Here is a 21373-nt window from a genome sequence, read left to right on the forward strand (position 1 = left end):
TTTGGCTGGGTTACCAGCTCCTGAGCACATCTGCTCTCACACCATCCCTAGACAGAGCTTGGGTGGAAAAGGTCTTGCAGGACAAACGTGGCACCTATGGCTGGGCAGTTCAGGACTGGACCCCACGATCAGTGCCTAGGGGTTGACTCTCCTGGTTGCCGTGCCCCCCAACCCACACCCTTGCCCGGGTCCATCCAGCTCAGGTAGAACAGCAACACCAGGCTTCATCTGTACCTTGGGTCCTGGGGCGCCTGCCTCACCCTGCAGGAGGAAAGAGCAGTTACTCCACAGTCGGACCGGGAGCTTCATCCCAGCCCATCGACTTTTCTCTAAAACTTCCAGGGTCTCCTCGTTGCCCTCGCGCAACCCTGGTTCTTCCTGCCATTGTCCGCCCCCCACCCCCCACTTCAGATGGGAACGGAGGCTCCGGGGGAGGCTCGGTCGGGGGGTCAGAGGTGACCTCACTGCCCAGTGGTGAACACCGCCCCCCACACACACACCCAGGAGGACAGTCCTTCTAGCTCAGTAGCTGCAGAACTCTGAGCACAGAGGGTTTCCCTAACACCAACTCCTCTGCTGAGCCCCAGATAGCCGGTTCTCAGGAAGGATCGTGGGGAGCGTCGTCTCCATGTGACTGTGTGGGCTCCTCCCCAGATCCACCCCCCAAAGCCATATGGAAACCACAGGCCCGGTTACAGGTGTGCAGCCTTTAAGTTTCTCTGTTACTAATGCAACCAAAATACAAACTTGAAATAAAATGTTCAAACCAACTAAAGCATCAATATTCTTCAAAACCCTTAGGCCAATCACTGTTATGAATACATAGCATGAACAAGGTCCTGGGTTTTTACAGGAGCCCCGGCAGCTGGTTCCCAGCCAGCGAGAGAACCCAGGGCTCCCCGGCTGTCAGGCTGTGATGACCACAGCTCCCAGGTGGACTGAAGTCCTACGGCCCCTGGCCTGCCATTTCTCCTCCCCGGTGAGCTGGGGCATTGCCATCCAAACACCCACATGCTATGGAGCTAGGTCAGCACCCTGGGCGATGAGGGAGGGACTTACGAGGCTGCCTTTCTGTCCAGTCAGTCCTGGTTGTCCGTCTTTTCCTGGAGTACCTGGGGGTCCCTGGCAAGAGAGGAGGAGAGTGTGGGCAGATGGAATTCAGTCACTGAAAAGAATTCACGGGTCAGTAGATGACCATGTGCGTGTCCACAGGTTTCCTGGACAACACCCGAGATGCTCCTGGCCACGCTCTCGGAAGACCCGCCTACGGAGCACAGTTGAGGGCACTTGAATAACTCTGATTGGGTTTTTATTATTCTTCCACGTTTTTAGTTTAATTTGAACTGTCAATCAAACTGTGGAGGATAAGTAGGGCGGCCAGCCCCACAGGGAGGGGGCAGCCTCAGGGGCTGAGGTTGGGTTGCTTGCGGACTCTTGGCAAAAGGTCCTCGGGCCTTCTGGAGGACAACACAAGACACTCAGCTCTGTCCCTGAGCACGTTTCTGGTGACAGTCAGCCTGCAGACACCTGGTTCCTGTGACCCAGTCTCAACAGCGACGCCCCCGGGCCCCCGCCTGGCCACGGTGCAGTGTCCCCTGTGCTGGGGGCTAGGGCAGCGGAATCCTGAGGGCCCTGTGCACAGCGAGTCGCCCAAACATGGACCCCTCTTGGCCCCGTTCTCCGGGCAGCAGGGCCCACTCCTGCCCCATGAAAGTAACTCCTGGAAATGGCCTCTGCCAGGCCAGCCGACCTGCGTGTGGCCAGGGAGGTGAGCGGCCTTGCGTACAGTCACCTGCAGCTTGGCACCGAGAACCATGGGGCTGCCCACTTGGGCCCCTCCCACACAGAGGGGCCCAGAGAAAGGAGCCCCCCAGGAGGATGTGGGGGGTGGGGAGTACAGAGCTGTTGAAGAGGACGTGTGCCCACATTCACTGTCCCTCGCAGGCCTGGACGTGAACAAGGGTGGGCGAGAGCAGGCAGGCTTACCGGGGGCCCTGGACGCCCAGGCGGCCCGTCCCTCCCAGGCACGCCGGGCAGGCCTGCGGGTCCAGGGACGTCCGAGCTGTTCATCCCGAAGCGGCCTGGCTCTCCTGGCAGGCCTGGGACGCCAGGGGGCCCTGGGGGGCCGGGGAAGCCGCGAGGGCCCTGGACATGGAATAACACAGCATGGTCACTGCACACAGCACCGGCTGCAGGGTGCCCCGCCAGGCCTCACACCGCACCACAGGTTCCACTGGCGCTTGGGGACAGCAGAGTCACGACCACCACAGCCCAGGGACACTCACGCGGAGGCTCTCCAGGTCGCCGCCAAAACCGGATCCCTCCATGTCGATGAAGGTCTGAGGAGAGAGACTGAGTCAGAAGGGGCCCAGGCCGTCCACCTCCAGTCACTGGTACGGCAGCAGCCTGGTCAGCGCTGGGCTTCCCTGAGCATGGCCCCTCACTGACAGCCATGCAGGACTTTCCTGCTGACCCCCAGCCCCACTGCATAACAACCCCCACGGGGGCAGGAGCTGAGTCTCTGGGCCTGGACACCCCGGGGAGGCCGGGTCTGGACTGAGCAGCATGGCCTCAGGAAGCTGAGGTCTGCAGGTGGGCGGGAGGCCCCTCTGCTGGGACAGGGACGACCCTGTAGGAGAAGCAGGACTCACCAGCCTGTCGGGTTTGAAGGAGGGCCCTGGGGGCCCCGGAGGCCCCTGGGGTCCTGGGGGTCCCCTCGGTCCGACTCCAGGATCCCCCTGTGAACAGAAGACCCAGTTATACCAGGGTGCGTGTCCCCACATTGGGTCAGGGCGGAGAACAGCACAGGCCCCCCACACCCATCCTGGTTACCACTCACCTTCTCGCCCTTGGGGCCCACGTCTCCTGGGGTCCCTGGGAAGCCCTGTGGCCCAGTGTCCCCCTGGAAGACAGAGGCCAGGCGGCTTGGTCAGGAGAAGGCCCTGCGCCTTGTCCCCGGCCGAGCCACCACCAATACATGGCTTTGTGTCCACAGAGCAGTGCAGAGCAGACAGGGGCGGGTCCCTGGGGCGGTGGGGACGTCATGGGGGCTGCAGGTGGGCACCACCGACCTCAGAGATGTGAGCCCTCCAGGGAGCGGCGCCCCACAGGGGTGACCACAGTGTCTCGTGCACACAGGCTGGAGGGCAGCACCCTGCCCGTCACGCGCGTGCTGTGGGGGCACCGAGGACAGGAGAGCCGCCTGTGCACTGCCCGGGTGAGTGGGCTAAGGTCGAGCGGCCTAAATTGCCCTCAGTGTGACTAAGTGTCCACGCCCAGGGCTCTTCTGATTCGAGGCCCAGTACACCCTGATCCGGGAGCTAGTTAATCCAGTCATTGGACCCTGGATTCCACACACACACACACACACACACACACACGCATCCCGCTCTGCCGAGGCCCCCGCCACGACTGAGTTGAGCTCCGGTCTCAGGTGGGAAGAGGCTCCTGCAGGACGTTCCCAAGCCCCGCCCCTCCTGAGTCTCTCTTGAGGCTGTGAGTCCCCCTTAAACCCAGGAGCCTCCCCAGGCCTCCTCATCACCGTTCGCTGGTCTGTTGTTTCCTAAATCTTTATCCGAACCTTCATGAGTCATTTTACTCTGCTTCTTGGAAATAGCATTCGATCATTTTAAAAATCCAAACAAACTCCGACCCATGAGCAGGCAGACAAGCCCGCCGTTCCTGCCGCGAGCGTGTCTCGTCTTTTCCACGTGCCGTGTCCCCCACCCACACCCAGGCTGCTCCTCTGTCGTCTGTCGTCTCCTCTAGAATCTGAAGCTTTACCTTTCATTTCTTTCCTTTCCTTTTCTTTGTTCCTAGTAGTCTACACGTCTCAATACACCTGCTTAAATGTATGTTTTTCTATCAACAGTTAAACTTAACATTTTGTTAACAAAAAGTAAGTTTCATTTTCAAAATATTTTGAAATCTCTCCAGTAGGTTGAGTTCAAAAAATCCCAGGGGTGGGGAGGTGGAGAGCCAAAGGCCTCCTGCATGCATCACAGATAATACAGGTTCTGAAGGAAAAGACAACATACGGGCTTCCCGTCTTCACCAGGATCACCCTGGAAGGCAGGAGAGAACCATTAGTGACAGAAAATTACAGCCCTGACCCTACCCTGAGCTGAACATGGAAATGGACTCCAGCCCCCCAACCACCCCCCAGTGTGCTGACTCCCACGGGGCTGGGAGTTTTCTGTCTGTCCAGGGCACTGCATCCGCACCCCCTGGCCCCACCCCTGCTCCAGCTACCCTCCCGTTCCACCCAGGGAAGGAGACCGCAGTCTGGGCCCAGGACCCAGCACCACCCCTGCCCCGACCTGCCCAAGCCCCACCCCCAGCTAGACAAAGGGGAGACGGTACTCACAGGCTCACCGTCCCTTCCAGGGGTGCCGTCCTTCCCCGGGGGTCCCGGGGGCCCAGGGGGTCCCTGTGGTCCAGAAACAGGCTGTGCCTCATGGCTGTCTATGGCTGGGCCTGCAGGACCCTGGGGGCCGATGGGGCCAGGGGGGCCCTGAGCGCCAGGCTCTCCCTTCTGCCCCTTCAGGCCTCGCTGAGGACAAAGAGCAAAGGGTACAGGCTGGGGAGGGAGGTGCACACACACTCACCTGCATCCCTGGCTTGGCCCAGGTCACACAGAGGGCACAGACAGGCAAGGGGACGTGCAGAGTGGCCGTGCTTGCGGACACACATGGGGGGCTGCCACGGTGGTGCGGTCATGTCATCACCCTCCCCGCCCACGTGCTCTGACTGGGGGCCTCCCCAGCCGAGGATGCCCAGTACTGCCAGAGACCCTGAGTGCGGGTACAGGAAGGGGCAAAGAGGGCAGGCAGGAGCCAAGAGCTCCACCAGGGTCCCCAGGGAGTAGGACCCCAGGGAGCAGGGTCCCCTGGGAACAGGTCAGGGGCACTGACTGCGCTGGGGGCCCTGTGGTTCTGGGTCAAGGAAGCCTCACCTCTTTCACGCTGCTCCCAGGGCTCCAAACACTCTCATCCCATGTGCCAACTGTGCCCAAGCTGGGGAGGGTCTGAGCTGGGGGAGGCAGAGGTGGCCGTCAGACCCTCTGCAGGGCTGCCTGCCCACCTGGCGCTCAGCCCCAGCCGGGTTCCCCGAGGATACACTCTTCTCCAGATGAACCATCTGAGGGTTGGTGGCACCCCCACGACCCTCCTGCCCTGAGCGCCAGGCATCTCCTGGGAGTGGGAGCCTCTGAGAACCTGACCCACATGCGGGAAGTCAGCACTGTTCTGTGTGGTGACCCAACCCAGGTCTCCATGGGCCCAGCCTTGTCCTTGTGGCTTCTCTGGGGAGATGGCGATGGTGCGCATCCCGGGACCTATCGGGGGGCTGCCCACAGGCCAGATCTGGTCAGATCCAGCCTCAGCCCGAGCCAGGGACGGTTCCCACAGAACTCAACAAAACACACAGAAGAGTGGATGTGGAGTGAGCACCCATGGCACGGATGCCCACAGCGTGGACGTTCTCCGTGTGGACGCCCACAGTGTGGACCCCTGAGGTGTGAATGCCTGACCCCGACACCTCACCCTGCTTGTCTCCCGGCCTGTCTGCCGTTCCTCTCCACTGGGTACAGGATGGTGCCCCTGCTTTGTGATGGACAGCACTTTTGGGGTGAACTTTGAGGCTGTTCCCCTAAAGCTGTCACCTGACGTGTCAGCATCACGGAGCCAGTTAGAAAAGAGGATTCAAGCTGCGCTCTGACGTCCTGCCTCCTGAGGGTCTTCCCTCGCCGGGTCCTGATCACATTCTGACAGAGCTGGATGCTGAGCCTGGGGCTGGTTGGGACTTGGGGCCTGTGGGCTGACCGTGGACTGGCCCACTCAGGAAGGGCTTGCCTTTCCAGGGTCCCACAGCGCTGAGGGCCACCTGTGCCCTTGCCAGAAGAAACTGGGGTCACGATCTCTGTGCCCATGACCCCTGTGCCCACCTGCAGCCACCTCTGGGTTTGCCTTGCTCAGTAAGGGAGCCACCCAGTGCCTGCTGAGGGCCCCGTTACCCCAACCAGGGACTCATCAAGTCACCAGTTGACCACTAGAGGGCCCCCACACTGCCCGAGATGGCCCAGGGAGGAACCCTCCCAGGCGTTCAGTGTGGTTTAAGGCGAAATTAAAATCCTCGCCTCAGAAAACATTTAAAAGCACCAAAACATGGCTCAGAGAAAGTAAAGACCTAAATAAGCCAAAGGAGACAGATCTCTGAGTGTGGGGTCAGGAAACTGGACATTAGCTGACGTCCAGGTGCGGCCCCACGCTGACCGCATGGTGAGTGAGGATCTGAAATCCATACAGGGTAAAAAGCACACAGAACACAGAAGTGGATTCGCGAAGCAAGAGCAAGGCCGGAGGATCCACATCACCTGGGCCAGGCTCATCCTAAAGTGGTCAGCCCCACGTGAAACGACAGGGTCCCTACGGAGCAGAGTCCAGACACGCGCACACATGCGCACAGCCGTGCTCAGCAAAGGCCCCGGGGTGACGCAGAGGTGGGGAGACGGTCCTTCCAGCAAATGTGTTGAAGCCGCATCCGTGGGTCAGAGCCCCAAGTGAAACCTAAAACTGTGCCAGCCTCTCAGACATGACGCCAACACTGAGACCCATAAGGACAGACTGATAGGGGGGCTTTCCTGGAGGTCCAGCGGTTAGAGCTCACACTTCCATTGCAGGGCCGCATGTTAGTCCCTGGTCAGGGAACAAAGATCGCACAAGCCGTGCGTGCATGCTAAGTCGCTTCAGTGATGTCCGACTCTTTGTGACCCTATGGACTGTAGCCCATCAGGCTCCCCTGTCCATGAAATTCTCCAGAAAAGAACACTGGAGTGGGTTGCCTTTCCTCCTCCAGGGGATCTTCCTGACCCAGGGATCGATCCTACGTCTCCTGCGATTCCTGCACTGCAGGCAGATTCTTTACCGCTGTGCCACTGGGGAAGCCCCACAAACCAAGAGATGGGGCAAAAAATAAAAGAACAAACAGATACATCTAATCTCATCAAAGTTACAAGCTTGCACTCTTCTAAGTCACTTAACAAAATAAGAAGGTGAGCTCAGGCTGAGAGACTCTCCGGCAGAGGAGGCGTGTACAGAGCATATGAACTCTCAGCAGAGGTGGGCCCAGTAAAACGAAGGCGTGAGGTTGGGACAGATTCCTCACGAAGGAAGACACAGGCACAGCTGGTGCGCCCACAAGAAGATGCTCCACGGTGCCCATCATCGGCAGGATGCAAAGTAAAGCCAAGGAGACACGGCCACATCGCTGTCGGGACGGGTACAGCAAAAGGGCCGAGGTGCCAGGCACTGGTGGGGACCCACATCCCAGGGAGTTTACATGGGCAGCTGCCATGGCAGTGGTGGCAGTTCCCTGTGACACACACTCCTGCCACTCCACCCAGGTGCTGACCCACGGCAGATGGAAGCATGTGGCCATGGACCCTGCACACAAACCCCACGGCCACCTTTCTGTAACAGCCCCAAGTGCCCACCTACCCAGAGAAACTCTACTTGGCCACAAGATGGTGACTCTCAAAGCACTGATGCTGAGTAAATGGGTCAGACAAAGTCCTGGATTCCCTTTAAGTAAAATTTTAAGTGCCAACATCTGTAGCGACAGAGCAGGTCAGTGGCTGCCCGGGAATGGGGGTGCGGAGTGGGGCGCCTGCAAAGGGGCTGACAGCGCCTTCACGTCTTGCCTGAGGCGATGGTTTCAGGGGAGGACACGTAGGCTGAAACTTCTCAAATTGTGTGTTTCAAATATGTGTAATTTCACACACTACTATGTATAAAATAGATAACCAACAGGGACCTACTGTATAGCACCGGGAACTCCACTCAACATTCTGTGATAACCTATATGAGAAAAGAATCTGAAAAAGAATGAATGAATGTACACGGGTGACTGAGTCACTATGCTGTATACCCGAAATTAACCCGACAACGTACATCAACTCTACTTCAATAAAATTACAAAAATGTGTGGTTTATCATATGTCCATTATACTTCAAAGCAAAGGCAAACCGAAAAATAAAGCCAGACCCGTCATGGAGCTATCAAGGGGTCTGGGACGGCCCTGACTGGGGCCCCAGGCAGCAGAGCATAACAAAGCAAGGGTGGGGCACGCGCCTCAGTCGCGAGGCTGGGGCTCTGGCAGTACCCTAAGTGGCTCTGACAAACGTAACAAGACCACAGCGCCCGGATCACGGGGTATGAACAGAGGGACCTGACCACAGCGGTCAATTCTCTCATCTGTTCTTTCCTGCTTCTAAGTTGGGTGCATCAAGCATGTGATATTTCAGTAATTTTTAAAAGTGATAAATGCTCTTCTCCAAAATTAAAAAAAAACCTATACAATTTTCTAGACCTACTAAGTGTTGCAAACAGAGCTCTACTGTGTCTCCCTAAGACCCCGGTTACCCACCAGACACGGACCTGGGCACCGCTGTGAGGGACTTTGGAGATGTTGGTAACTGAGGAGCTGACGTTAAGGTGGGGAGAGTGTCCTGGGTTATCGGGTGGAACCCAGTCATCACACGAGGCCCCCAAACAGACGAGGAGGCAGGAGGGGAGGTCAGGGACCCAGAGCAGGAGAAGGACCCCTCCGACAGGGCTGGGCCAGGACCGGAGGAACACGGTGGTCTCTGGAACCTGAGGACGACCCCTGGCTGGCAGCGGTGAGGACCCGGAGCCTCAGTCCTGCAGCCACCGGGAGTGGAATCCTGCCAGGCCCCTGAGTGGGAGGAAGCCAGTCTCCCCGGAGGGAAGGCAGCCATGGGCACGGTACAGGGCAAGCTTCCCCCCGAGATGCTGAGGGAGCCTCCAGCCCTGCCACGAGAACCAACTCCGTGGGCACCTGTCACACTGCAATGGGCGGCTACGCACGGGCACGGAGTCCACTTCCCAGTGTGCCCCAGGCATCCAGGCCTGAGCACCCTCTGGGCCCAAATGCTGCCCAGCTTCACAGAGGTCCAGTCAGAGGCGCCTTTGCCTCCCTCAAAACCAGCTCCCGTGTTCTCCTGGCGACCCCCTGCCCCCAGGCTGGGGAGTGGCAGCACTCTCAGGATGGTCCTGTGACCCCCAGGAAAGCAGGAAGTGAGAAACGACACAGGGAGACCACGTCCATGGGGCAGCAACGGGGCAGGGTGGGTGCAGAGCCCCCAGCAGTGGGGCATCCATGTGACAGACGGGAGCCCCTCACCTGCCACGCACATGGGCCCACATACTGCCTGCACACGCACATACCAGGGACATGCATAGATGAGTAACACACACACACCAAGGACACACACACGCCAGGGACACACATGCGCCAGAGACATACATAGACCAGTAACACACACAATCAAGGACACGCACACGCCAGGGACATGCATAGACCAGTAACACAGAGACCACTAACATGCACACATCAGGGACACGCACACACCAGGGACACGCACACACCAGGGACACACACACACCAGGGACATGCATAGACCAGTAACACACACACACCAGGAATGTGCACATACCAGGAATGTACACACACCAGGAACACGTGCCGTGAACACACACAGCCACGAACACGCACATACCACTAGTACACACACACCCCACCTCAGCAGGCTTTACCTCCTAATGAAGACGCTGTGGTTGACTCCTCTACTTCCTCAGTTCTCAAGTCCTCCTCGTTGCCGACTCCAGCCAAGGGTGGAGAAGTGACCGGAGGAGCCTCGGGGAGCCTGGGCCCCAGGGGCGCACCCTGGGAGGAGTGGGAAGCAGCTCCGTTATTCAGTGACACGTGTGGCCCACATGCTGCCAGCTTTACACACATTTGGTTGTAAAATGAGATTTTGCAAAAGTTAAGAAGAAACCATCAGGGACTCCATCTTAGAAAAGAAGAAACTCCAGGCCCCTCCAGGGTCATTTTCTTCTGAGCAGCTCACACGGTGGGGGTCTCCTCGCCCTGAAGCCCCCATACCTGGAGGGATGGACAAGAGCCTACCCTCCCTCATCCCCCATTCAGAGCCCAGGATGGCCCCTCGGAACTCAGGCAGCCTTGGCTCCTGCCTGTGGTCTTGACAGTGACGGACACGAGGCCATCACCATGCACCAGAGGGGTGGTCGCATGTGTCCTCAGTGAGGGTCCTGACCCGGCACCAAGGCCCAGTGATTCCACCTGCCCCCCATCCCAACCCAAGGGATGAGGCTGACTCTGCCCTGAAAACTCTATTCCCTGTCCCCAGAGAACCTGGGGCTTCTAGGGCTATGCCCTGAAAACCCACTCCAGTATTCTTGCCTAGAGAATCCTGTGGACAGAGGAGCCTGATGGGCTGCTGTCCATGGGGTCGCACAGAGTCGGACATGACTGAAGCGATTTAGCATGCATGCATGCATTGGAGAAGGAAATAGCAACCCACTGCAGTATTCTTGCCTGGAGAATCCCAGGGACAGAGGAGCCTGGTGGGCTGCCATCTATGGGGTCGCAGAGTCAGACACAACTGAAGCAACTTAGCAGCAGCAGCCCTGAAAACTCACTTCCCTGCCCTGGGGCCCTCGGGGCTTCGAGGGTGAGTGCACAGGTAAGACGCTTCCTGCACTCCCTGTCTGCACTCAGCACACACTCCCTGGGGATACTGCTCCGGAGACGGTGCTGTCCACGTGCACGGAACCAGTGTCCCCATGAGGCTCGTCCGTGGGTGAGCAGTCCCCGGGGCAGACACGAGGCCAGTCCCTTGCAGCCAGAACCCTCTGATGTGGGCGAGGTCCTCAGGGACCCCACGTCAGTTGGTCACGCTGACACCCCAGACCCCCTGCGTGTGGGAGAGCGGAGGCCTGGAGAACCACGGAGGGCGCTGAGAGACTGAGCGTGTCCAGGGCCAGGCCAGGCCTGCACAGCGGCTCCCGCATGGCCCCTCCGACTCCTCCCCGTGGCCTCCACTGGGTTTTGTGGAGCTGGAGCTGGCAGGGGCAGAAGGCTAGTTAGCACACTGCAGGCTGATAACTCCCTCTCTGACCACCCCCCCGAATCTGTTGAGAGACTGCATGGCTGCAGCACTTGATACCTTGGCACCAGCATGGTGGGGACACCACTGTCTCCGTGGTTTGTGCCCGGGGCCCCTGGGTAGACAGCTGAGGAGAGGACAGGCCACGTGACAGGCAGGGATGCTGTGGATACCACCCACTGACACCGTCCAGGGGTCTGCCAGGCGCCAGAGCCAGCGCTGCTCTAGCAAGTGAAAAGCCAGGGAGGCCCCAGTGCCCCTGGAATCAGGGGGTCCACTGACCACTCACCCCAGGGCAGCTCAGCACTCCACCTTGTCATGGCCCTGGGACGCCCGGGCCCTGGAGGAGATGACCCTAGGGGTGGAGTGGGGGTGGGACACACGGTGGGTCCAGATGGGAGAAGGGGGCATCCTTCCCGAGATGCCCCAGCCTGTGTGCTACTCCAGGCAGTGGGGGCCACACAGCAGGGTCACCCCTGGGTCCCCCATGGCCCCGCGAGCCGACAGGAGATGCAAACAGACACGCGAGGAAGGCCTGGGCCAGCCCCCAGGCTGGAAGGGACATTCCCTCCCAGGAGAGAGCACAGATGGGAAGGTGCAGCCCTGACTCAGCCTGAGTCCGGTCCCCATCTCCAGCGCGAATTTGTCCTGAGAAGTCGCACACACGTGTGCACAGGTGTGCCTGCCCGACGCATCATCCGCAGGCCCCAGCACTCACCAACTCCTCCCGGAGATGCTCCTGGGTCTCCACGAGCCCGCTGCCCAGGTCTCCGGACGCCTGCGGGGTTGACAGGAAGCAAGTTGATGGCTGAAGCCCCCAGCCCCTCGGAGCTCAGGGTCAGGGGGAGGGCAGGCCATGAGGAGGTCAGCCAGTCATCGACAAGGCTCGTGTCCATCAGACTTCTTAAGATGAATGGCTTTTAGGAAACCAGTGTGGCCCCCGGCCAGACACCCAAAGACCCGCTTGAAGGGTATCCCTTCCTCTCCTGTCCCGGGACACTATCCTGGGAAACGGCCCGGAGGGGAGGCCCCGCACAGGGACCCTCGGGGCTGGGACATGGCTGCAGGTCCCACTCCCTGGGCCAGTCACTGCATGCGGCTGGATCATCTCCCAGTTCACAGTGCTGGGCTCACAGGAGCTGCTGGGACCTGGGGCCACCCCGGGGACACAGGTCTTCTGCCCTTCTGTCCTTCACACAGAGAACCGGTGTGTCTTCTGCCTTAGGCCCCACGGACTGTGTGCATGCATACACGTGACCGCACACACACACACTTTTTGCTCTGGCAGCCACCAGTGATGCTATCACCCAATGGGCTCCCCAGGCATGATATTTAACTCTTATGTTCTATGCATGTTTCTATGTGGAAAGTTCCAGGCAAGGGAGGCTCACCTGGGGGTCCCCAGGGTGACGTTATGGGCAGTTAGAAACATGATCATGGGTAACATCCACCCAAAGTGGCAACTGTCAAAGACCTCTCTGGTCCCAATCATTTTGGGGCTTCCAGGAAAGGCCCACCACATCCTGGCCTGGGCCCCTCCTCCCACAGAGCAAAGGGGAGAAGGAGCAGGGGGCCCCCCACCTGAGCCAGGCAGTGGCCACTCACCCCATCATCATCGTCATCCTCGTCCTCATCCTGGCACTGCCGGGGGCTCACCTGAGGATCCCTGCGCAACCTCAGCTCTGAGATCAGACCCTGAACACAGAGGGAGGGGAGGGTCACCAGGGGTCCTGGGACAGAAGACCCCCAACTCAGGCCGGGCCCAGCTCAGAACCAGGCATGTCTGAGGTCAGGTCCAGCAGAGACACCGCACGGGGTGATGTCACAGCAGGTGACATCACCCACTCCCTCTCTCTTCCCAAGGATGCTCATCACCCTCTGGGTGGTGCCACGCACTCCCTCCTGTGGTCCCGGTGCTGCACCGGGCGCCTGGACACAGCATGAGCAGAGAAGAGGTCATCGGCGTGCAGTGTCCCCGGAGGCAGCATCCCCTCGGGGCGTGAAGTGGACGGCACTGGGCAGGGGTAGGTCGGGGGCGGCAGGCACCTGCTGGGCAGTGTCCTGAACCATGAGTGTGGACAACTGCCTGTGGAGAGGACTGGGATCCCCACTCCAACAGGAAGTCTGAGGCAGGGCAGGGCCACGGGCAGCTGGGCTAGCATGATGGCCAAGGACCTCAGCCCAGCCACACCGGGGCCTCTACTGCAAGGCGTCCTGCTCCCAGAGGGCGACGCGACCGCACGTTCTGAATCATGGTCAAGATCTCGGGCCCGTGTGTGAGGCCACAGGATCCAGGCCTTCGGTGTCCTTTCTAGAAGCTGTCCTGCCTGGAGGTTCTGAGTGTTCACAAATGTTTTTCTGGTATTTCTTTTGTTTTCTACTTAACATCTTCATCCATGGGGATGGATCACTGCATCTTCTAAACAGAGACCACATTGCGTTGCTTCTGAGAGGCACATTTTCATAGCTCTTAAAAACGGGCCAGCCTAGGTCAGGAGCTGGCACACTCCTGGGTGAAGGGCCAGTGGTGACTGTTTTCAGGTCTTTGTCGCTGCTGCTCTGCAGCTGTGTTGGGACGTGAACCAGTCTGTGGACACTGGACGCAGCTGCTCCAACCAGACTGTGTGGGACACTGAAACGTTCACGCATCACAAAATAGTCTTGTTTTTTTCCAACCACTGGAACTCGTAAAAGCCCTTTGAGGTTGCGGGCTGTACAAAGACAGGCAGCGGGTGGGATGTCCTGGGGCCGCATGCTCACTCGACCAGCTTATGGTTTTTCCTCTAAGTGCCCTGCAGACTCCCTTCATCACTGACCTCCATCTCATGGCCCTCCTGCTCCCACATGACATCAAGCGACTAACACCCCGAGGGTCCCCAAGAGCCCTCACCTGAGGGCTCCACTCCTATCTCCAGGCTCAGCTCAGGCCACCTCCTCCAGGAAGCCCTCTTGGACTCCCTCCCAAGGATCAGCACCTCCAGGCCAGGTCTGCCCAGCTCCATATTCCCCCCTGCATCTCTGCTTCCACTGATAGTGAGGTCTGTGTGTGAACATGTCATGTTTGTGGCACGTGTGCAAATGGATGTGCGCATGTGTGTGTATGAGTGTATAAATGTGTCATGCAGGTATGCACATAGTTATGTGCGCACCTGTATCCATGTGCTTGTGTGTATGTGCCCACGTGCGTATGTGCACACGTGTGTGCGTGTTCAGGCATAAACACCTGCTCCTGGGAGGCGAATGAGGTCAGCGGCCCAGGTAGGGGCTGAGGGAGGCCCCGCATCCCCCAGCTACCACGAAGTCATTGTGTCCCCAGTACAACTCCCAGCCAGGCCTGTGAGGAGAGGAGGGGCCGAGCGCACAGGTGGGGGGCAGGCAGGTGACTTCAGCCCCACAGCGCACTATGACACCCCTTTTCTCAAGCAATCTCGAGGGCTGACCTAGGAGTAACATTGGTAGTCCACTGTTGGGCTTCCCAGCGCTGCCCCGCCTCACCAGCCGATGGGGGAGGGGGCACCGAGTCACCAACGATGGTTTCCTACTGCTGGTCAGTCTCCGTAGGCAGCGAGAACAGTGCCCGCTGGTGGAAACCACACGCCATCTTTACCGTTTTTTTTCCACTTTCCCACAGCTCGTTCCAGAAGCTCAAGGGCTAAAGTGCCTGTGGCTTAGTGGTCAAGGCCCATCTTGCCTGGGGAGCCGGCAGCTCTGACCCCAAAACCATGCCAGGAGGCGGCTCAGTTCTCAGATGCAGGATGCCCAGAGGTTCCAGAAGGTTCGGCAGGACGGCCTGGAGAGACCTCCAGGGGAAGCTGACAGCCCAGGGGGTGGGGGCTGGTGGAGCATGGGACAGGGTCAGCTCTGCTGTCCATGGCCCATCCCCCGGCTGGCGGGTGGTTGCACGGCAGGGGCGAGGCGGCCGTATCTTCCCAGAGGTGACCAGGCACAGAAGCGCTGGCTCCGTCTGAGGTCACCCCTGGCTCCAGCTGAACCAGAGCAGATGCTGCGGCCACAGCTGAGCCCAGCTGCTTCTGCCCCTTCATATCCAACTCCACCCCTGCCTCCCTCAGTCCCCTGTCACTGCCCCCCAGGGCAGAATGCCACTGTCTTTTTCGGGATCTTGAACCATCCGGCAGATCCCTGCAAGGTCCACAGTTAGAGTAGGGCTGGCCCCTCCTCACAGCATCTGTTGGGGAGCCCAGGCTGTGTCCAGGGCTGAGGCCACTGGGGGGGGGACACAGGACAGCCTGACTGATGGCTCAGGACTGTGCAGAAGGCTTAGGCAGCAGGTATCAGGGTCCCTGGCCCCATGCAGTCCATGGAACCCAGGGGCAGAACTCAGCTGAGGGTGCAGGAGGCTGAAAGGCAAGCAGCCCACCCATGGCTGGAGCTCCGGTCTGAAGATGGACGGGCCACCTGGCCATGAGGAGGGGATGTGGCAGGGATGGTGCTTGGTCCACTCCATGGAGGAGTGTCCTCCCCGCCCGCCCCCTGAATCCAGAGACGCTCCAACCACCATGGAGGGCAGTGAGCTGCCAGGAGTGTTGTGTGGAGGGCCTGTTTGTGGGAGGGCACACATGTGTGTGTGCTCAGAGCATGTGTGTAAGGGGCACAGGCCAGGAGCAGGAACGCAGTGATCACACCTGCTCTCCTGCGTGGGAAGCACACACAGGCGCCCCCGCCCCCGCCCCTCTGGGCACCAGCTCACCACCGCCTACAGGAAGCACGAGCCTTTCTGGGCTTAAAAAGGCAGGGGGTTGGCCCCGGGGGCTCAGGGAGGAGGCAGCAGTGTGTTAGGGATGGAAATTCTCAGTCTACCCAGCTGAGGGTGGTGCTGAAGGGGGAACAGGCATCCCCAGATGACAGAGAGTCATCAAGATTGAGAATCCAGGGGGAGGCACAGAGGTTAAGATTCCAGAAAGCCACACTCTGAACACCCCGGGGAGACACCGTGAGGCAGCAGTCGGGGGGCAGGCCACCAGGCTCCCGCAGGTACAGGTCAGAGCACTGGACATCTGGACATGACCGTCCCCACGCTGATACCATCCCGTGAGGCCAGGCTGCCACGAGAGCAGGCCCGCAGCACTCTGGCCCCCACACTGCCAGCCAGCAGGGTGGCCGCTCAGCAAGAGGCCGCCAGACTGGGTTGGAATGGGGAGCAGAGGAGCCGGGCCCCCCGCCAACTGGCCTGCCCACTGGGGCAGCTGGGGAGACATCAGTAGCCCAGAGGTCACTGGGCCCACTGCAAACGCTGGATGGACTTAACAGATGTTATGAAATCCAGACCATTTGAAATCTGTCCTGTCACTGCCTCACTAGGGCCCCTGGTCTTAGAGCTGTGTGCAGATGACCACAGCCCCACGACATGAAAGCCTGTCCCTCATCACCGGTGCTGGGGCTGCCTCCCTGGGACCCCTATCTGGCAGCCCAGGGTTCTCTGGGCCCCCTGACTCACCCCCTGACTCACAGGGCCGTGTCCTGGCCCCAGGCCATGGGCTGAATGCACCTGTACAGGGGTGGGTGAACTGCAGCCCCCATGGACCTGACTGCCCCACCTCACCCCCTGCCTCTCCTTCCTCTGCTGGCTGACCCCCAGGCTGCCTGCTCCCTTGTCCCCTACTCCAGCTGTCACTGTGACTGGGCCACACCCCCACTGTCCCATTCTCCACACACCCTGGACCAAGTGGCATCTCACCGGTTTCCTGTATGAAGCCCCAGCTCCTGGACTATTTGTATGAAACTCTATTAAAAGCATCTCCTTCAGGCAATGGCGTGACTACTGCAGGACTATGAACAGGTTACATTATCCGTTCAGGTTGCTTCAGATGATTGACAGATGGGTACTGGAAGGAGCCGGCGACCGTGACCTTGAGTGCCCCGAGTTGCCCTCAGTCAGCAGCACGTTTGGTGTGGCTGGGCTTGGGGGCCACAGCAGGAGAACTGGGGGTGTCAGAGGTCACCAGCACTTTCCCTGCCTGCTCTGCTACCATCCTCTGTCTAAGCCTGCCCAAACCTAGTGTGGCCAGTGGGCATCTCTTCGCTTCAGTGGATCAATCACTTCTGAAGATCAAACCAGTCCATCCTAAAGGAAATCAACCCTGAATATTCATCGGAAGGACTGATGCTGAAACTGAAGCTCCAATACTTTTACCACCTGATGCAGAGAGCCGACTCATTGGAAAAGACCCTGATGCTGGGGAATATTGAGGACAAGAGAAGAGGGGATGACAGAGGATGAGATGGTTGGATGACATCACTGATTTGATGGACATGAGTTTGAGCAGGCTCCAGGAGATAGTGAAGAATGGGGAAGCCTGGCATGCTGCAGTCCATGTGGTCACAAAGAGTCAGACATGACTTAGTGACTGAACAACACTTTTTATATAATGTGGCCAGCAAAGCCACCTGCTGAGGCAAATTCACAGCCTCTAGCACCATCATCACAGAACAGAAGCAGTGAACGTTCAACATGAGGAGCACAGCTGGAGCGCGGCCTGGGAAGCCCAAGCCAGTCCTGTCCTGGCCCAGTGTCAGTTTCAGATGAGGGCCCCGGGGTCTGAACACATGACTAAACCTCCACGGAAACCTGGGTAAAGAGAAAGGTGGTTTCACACAGAGAAAAGCAGACAGGAATGAGAAAACAGGGACATTTCCAACAAAGAGAAACTAAGTCAAGAAAACTTGACCACAGGGTATCTGAAATAGTTAAGAAAAAGAAAGGATGAGGTCAATAAACACTGAAAAAGCGCTGAATTAATGTTTTAAGCCAAACACTATAACGGATCAGATCAGATCAGATCAGTCGCTCAGTCGTGTCCGACTCTTTTCGACCCCGTGAATTGCAGCACGCCAGGCCTCCCTGTCCTGTGCTGGGTGGAATTAGGAATTTCCTAAGAGATATTTGTTACCATTTAAGCTCAAGGAGAAGAATGAACCTGAAAACACCAAGGACGCTCATAATTTTGGGGAGAAAACAACAAAGGCTTTGCAAGCATCTTCAGAATAGGTGCCAGGCTGAGCGTGGGGGTCAGCAAGGGGCTGAGCACCTGCTCGAGAACACTAGCCGTGACACTCTGGCTCATCGCACACTCCGAGCTCTGTGCGCACCTCTGCCAAGTCCTGCCTGTCACACACGTGAGTGGTTCTTTCCCAAGAGTCTCAGTTCAGAAGAACTGACAAACGCTATCCTAAGCCGACCTATCTACTCCTCCGCAGATAGCACGCTTCACCTCTCACCCGGCTGGAGGCTGATCAAACACCCACAGAGAGATTCCTGGAACTGGAGTCTGAGGAATAAAGGGGCCACACTGCACTGGACTTCGCTGGAAGTGCCCAGGCAACATCAGGGGGGACAGCAACTTCACGGCAAGCAGGGCTCCAGCCAGAGCCAGATGGAACGACCTTACAGTCCCCTCTGCTCTGTCTCTCTAACCTTTAAAGATTTTTCTGGGTGTCTTCTACAGGCTAGATTTAACCACATAAACATTTTAAATATCCCAATGGTGGGGGAAAAAAAGACTAGGTGAAAAGGCAAGAGAAAAACTGGGGAATAAAATTTACAGTGTATAGAACAAATGATCAGTATCTTTTATATATAAAGAGTTCACACAAACTAATAAGAAACAATTGAAACCATTAAAACAAAAAATGCAAAGGACATGAACAGACACACAAGAAGAAATACAGAGAACCAGTAAACGTGTGAAATAGTACAGTTTGTTTTCACTAACAACCAAGAAATGCAAATTAAAACACCCAGACACTGTTAGTCTACATATACAACTAGCAAGTGTATTTTGCAGAGATGACCGCAGCCTGGCAGGGCTGAGGGAAGAGGCATCTGGATGTCCTTGCTGCAGAAAGGTGGTGACCTCCGTTAGCACCGTGAGACAGGCAGCCCCTGTCCCCACCTGCCCACGAGCAACTTTTCAATTGTTGAGAAATATAGAACTCATGGCAGGGGTGGGGGAGGCGGGGTGCGGCAGGGAGTTCCAATCTAGAGAAGCCCGGGAATTCTCACAACGAATCACCAGTAAACACAGCCCCTCTCCCATGGCACGGCTCCCTCTGACTTATCTCCACTTCATCAAGTTCGAGGATCAAAATGAAAACACAAAGAGGCTCAGTTTGGTATCAAAGTCTTACTGGCTCCCAGACCCCTTGGGTGAAAGTCCCTGCCAAAGGTGAAAGGTCAGCTTTCAGAAGCGAGTCACCAGGACTTAGAACAACGTTAATCAAACAGCCTTTGTCTGGGCAATAATTAACTTTCTGTCCCCCGTGGACACATCCCCCACTGCACACACAGGGAACCCTGTCTGAACTGCTGGGTGGGCGTGCCAGTTGCAGTGTTCGAATTCAGGGACCTGCTAAGGTCTGAGGGTGGCCATCACTGTTTCCAGGAGGCAGGATTCGGCCAAAGGTTCTGAGAAGTGTGGTCACCGGGGACCCAGAAGAAGGATTCCACTAGCATCTGGGACCTGCCTTCCCCAGAAATGAAGGTTGGGTCTGGGTCTGGGGGAGGGGCTTCCCTGGGCACACGACGGGGACCATTGCTCCCCGGTCGCCACCGGGGAAATTCTGCCCCTGATGCTCTGAGGAGAAGGCCTGCCCTGGGGCTCACCAGCCATGAGGCCACTGCACAGTTTGGCAAAAACAACCAGCACGATGAATGCTGGTGCGTGGCCTGAAGCCTCTGGACCAGCCGGGGGGTGTGCAGACGGCCCCCAGACAGGCACACACTCAGCGCTCCACTGCTGTTCTGAAATTCTTTCACTGTGCGTGGTCGGTTGACAGGAGAATAAAGCCCCTGCTCACTGATGGGGTGGGGTGGGGCCCGGAGCCCAGGGTCACCATGGGGCACCACGCACCCATGTGGATAGGCATATGCACACACAGGGTGGGGGCCTGGACGTGGCAGACGTGGGCATCCCATGAAGGCAGTGGTCTAAGAGCAGCAGGGAGTGAACGCCCAGAGGGAGCAGGGTGGGCAGAGGGTCCTGATGGCTGTGTAACCCGGGCTTTGCCTGTCCCTGGAGCTGCTGCAGCAGCAGGCAGCCCTGGCCATCATCCATCCCCAGCTCCCTGCCTCCTGCCCCTGAGCGTGGAGGCCATCACAGTTACCTGGAACTTTTCAGGGTCTGCTCCACCGGCCTGGGCCACGAAGAGGCGGGCGTCCGGCTCCAGCTGCAGGGCGTGCAGCGAGTGCGCCAGGGGCTGGCCCTGGACCTCCTTACAGTCCACGAAGAGCCTGGCATAGGCGCCATCCACGCTGAGTGCCAGGCGCGTCCAGCGACCATCCAGCGCGGGAAGCTCGAAGCTGGCGACTGTGCGCGTGTGGGTGGCTCCCGGCTCCGTGTACAGCAGCTGCACGTGCTGCCGCCCCCCACGCGCCGCCGTCAGCTTCACGCCCACCGAGACCACTGCCTGCGCCGGGTCTGTGACCGCAAAGAGCACGCCCGCGCGCGCCGAGGCCGGCCGCACACGCACAAGCAGCGAGAAGTCCTGGAAGAACGTGCCAGGCAGGAGTCTCCGGGCCGCCTGGCCTCCACCGCTGCCGTCCTCGCCGAACTCATAGGCGGACCCCACGTCGGGGTCGTGCACCATGGCCACCTGCCAGGGCGGGGGCTCCCCGAGCAGCTGCTGGAGCCCTACCTCCACGACCTCTTCGTCTGCGGAGAGAAAGACAGCAGTGAGGCCGCGCCCACTGGGGAAACCAAGGCCCGGGCCATCTCGCACCTGCCCCCACCACCGCCCCAGCAGGGACAGACAGCCACTTGTTCCTTCAGGCACCACGCCCACCCCCACGCGGTCGCTCCTCCAAGTGGGGCGCAGAGACCCTCCAAAACCAGCCTGGCGCGAGAGGCAGGGGCGTGGCCTGCTGTAGACCCCACCTCCCTAAAGTTAGCACAAGGAGCTCGATCCCTCCTCCACTCCCAACCCCCTGCTCAGACTCCACACTGGGACTTGGTCCCCGCCCCCGCTCCCACACTGGAGTCACGTGGCGTACCTGACATACAAAAGACAGAGATTCGCACAGGGCTGCCCCGAGCTGAGTGCACACTAGGAACAGTCCGGAAACAGTTACACTCTCAGGAAGGGACAGGATAAGAGGGCTGCATTTCCTGGGGGCCCCTTTGAGGCTTGTGGTCCCCCTGTTTGCCCACACGTGGTGCAGCAAACCCCACCCAAGCCTCCCAGCCCTGTGGGTTTTACCCGGTGGTGGCTGTTCGCAGGGCTGGTGCTCACTGCCCTGTGTTCCTGCTGGGCACCACGACCACCACCCGGCCTGGACAGGGCTGTGTGATGGGGGAAGGGAGGGCAGCTTTCTCCCTCCCGCACTGCCCAGGCTCCCTGCCCCACACAGTCTCATCCTTCCTCTCAGACTC

At 58.8% G+C, this 21373-nt stretch overlaps 1 protein-coding gene across 1 annotated transcript in view; it reads right to left on the minus strand.

Moving 5' to 3' along the window:
• Positions 1-21373, minus strand: part of COL18A1 (collagen, type XVIII, alpha 1) — a 53308-nt gene that overhangs the window by 18593 nt on the left and 13342 nt on the right. The window contains exons 2-14 of the mRNA XM_010834990.1: positions 20109-20656; positions 12594-12683; positions 11707-11766; positions 9616-9745; positions 4955-5031; positions 4367-4552; positions 4038-4064; positions 2840-2902; positions 2652-2738; positions 2286-2339; positions 1987-2145; positions 1060-1122; positions 235-261 (exon numbers count right to left, since the gene is read on the minus strand). Coding sequence (XP_010833292.1) covers positions 235-261; positions 1060-1122; positions 1987-2145; positions 2286-2339; positions 2652-2738; positions 2840-2902; positions 4038-4064; positions 4367-4552; positions 4955-5031; positions 9616-9745; positions 11707-11766; positions 12594-12683; positions 20109-20656 — 1571 coding nt within the window. The remainder of the gene's footprint in view (positions 1-234; positions 262-1059; positions 1123-1986; positions 2146-2285; positions 2340-2651; positions 2739-2839; positions 2903-4037; positions 4065-4366; positions 4553-4954; positions 5032-9615; positions 9746-11706; positions 11767-12593; positions 12684-20108; positions 20657-21373) is intronic.

Source organism: Bison bison, unplaced genomic scaffold, assembly GCF_000754665.1.
Source record: "Bison bison bison isolate TAMUID 2011002044 unplaced genomic scaffold, Bison_UMD1.0 scf7180017864037, whole genome shotgun sequence".
Classification (NCBI taxonomy): Eukaryota; Metazoa; Chordata; class Mammalia; order Artiodactyla; family Bovidae; genus Bison; species Bison bison.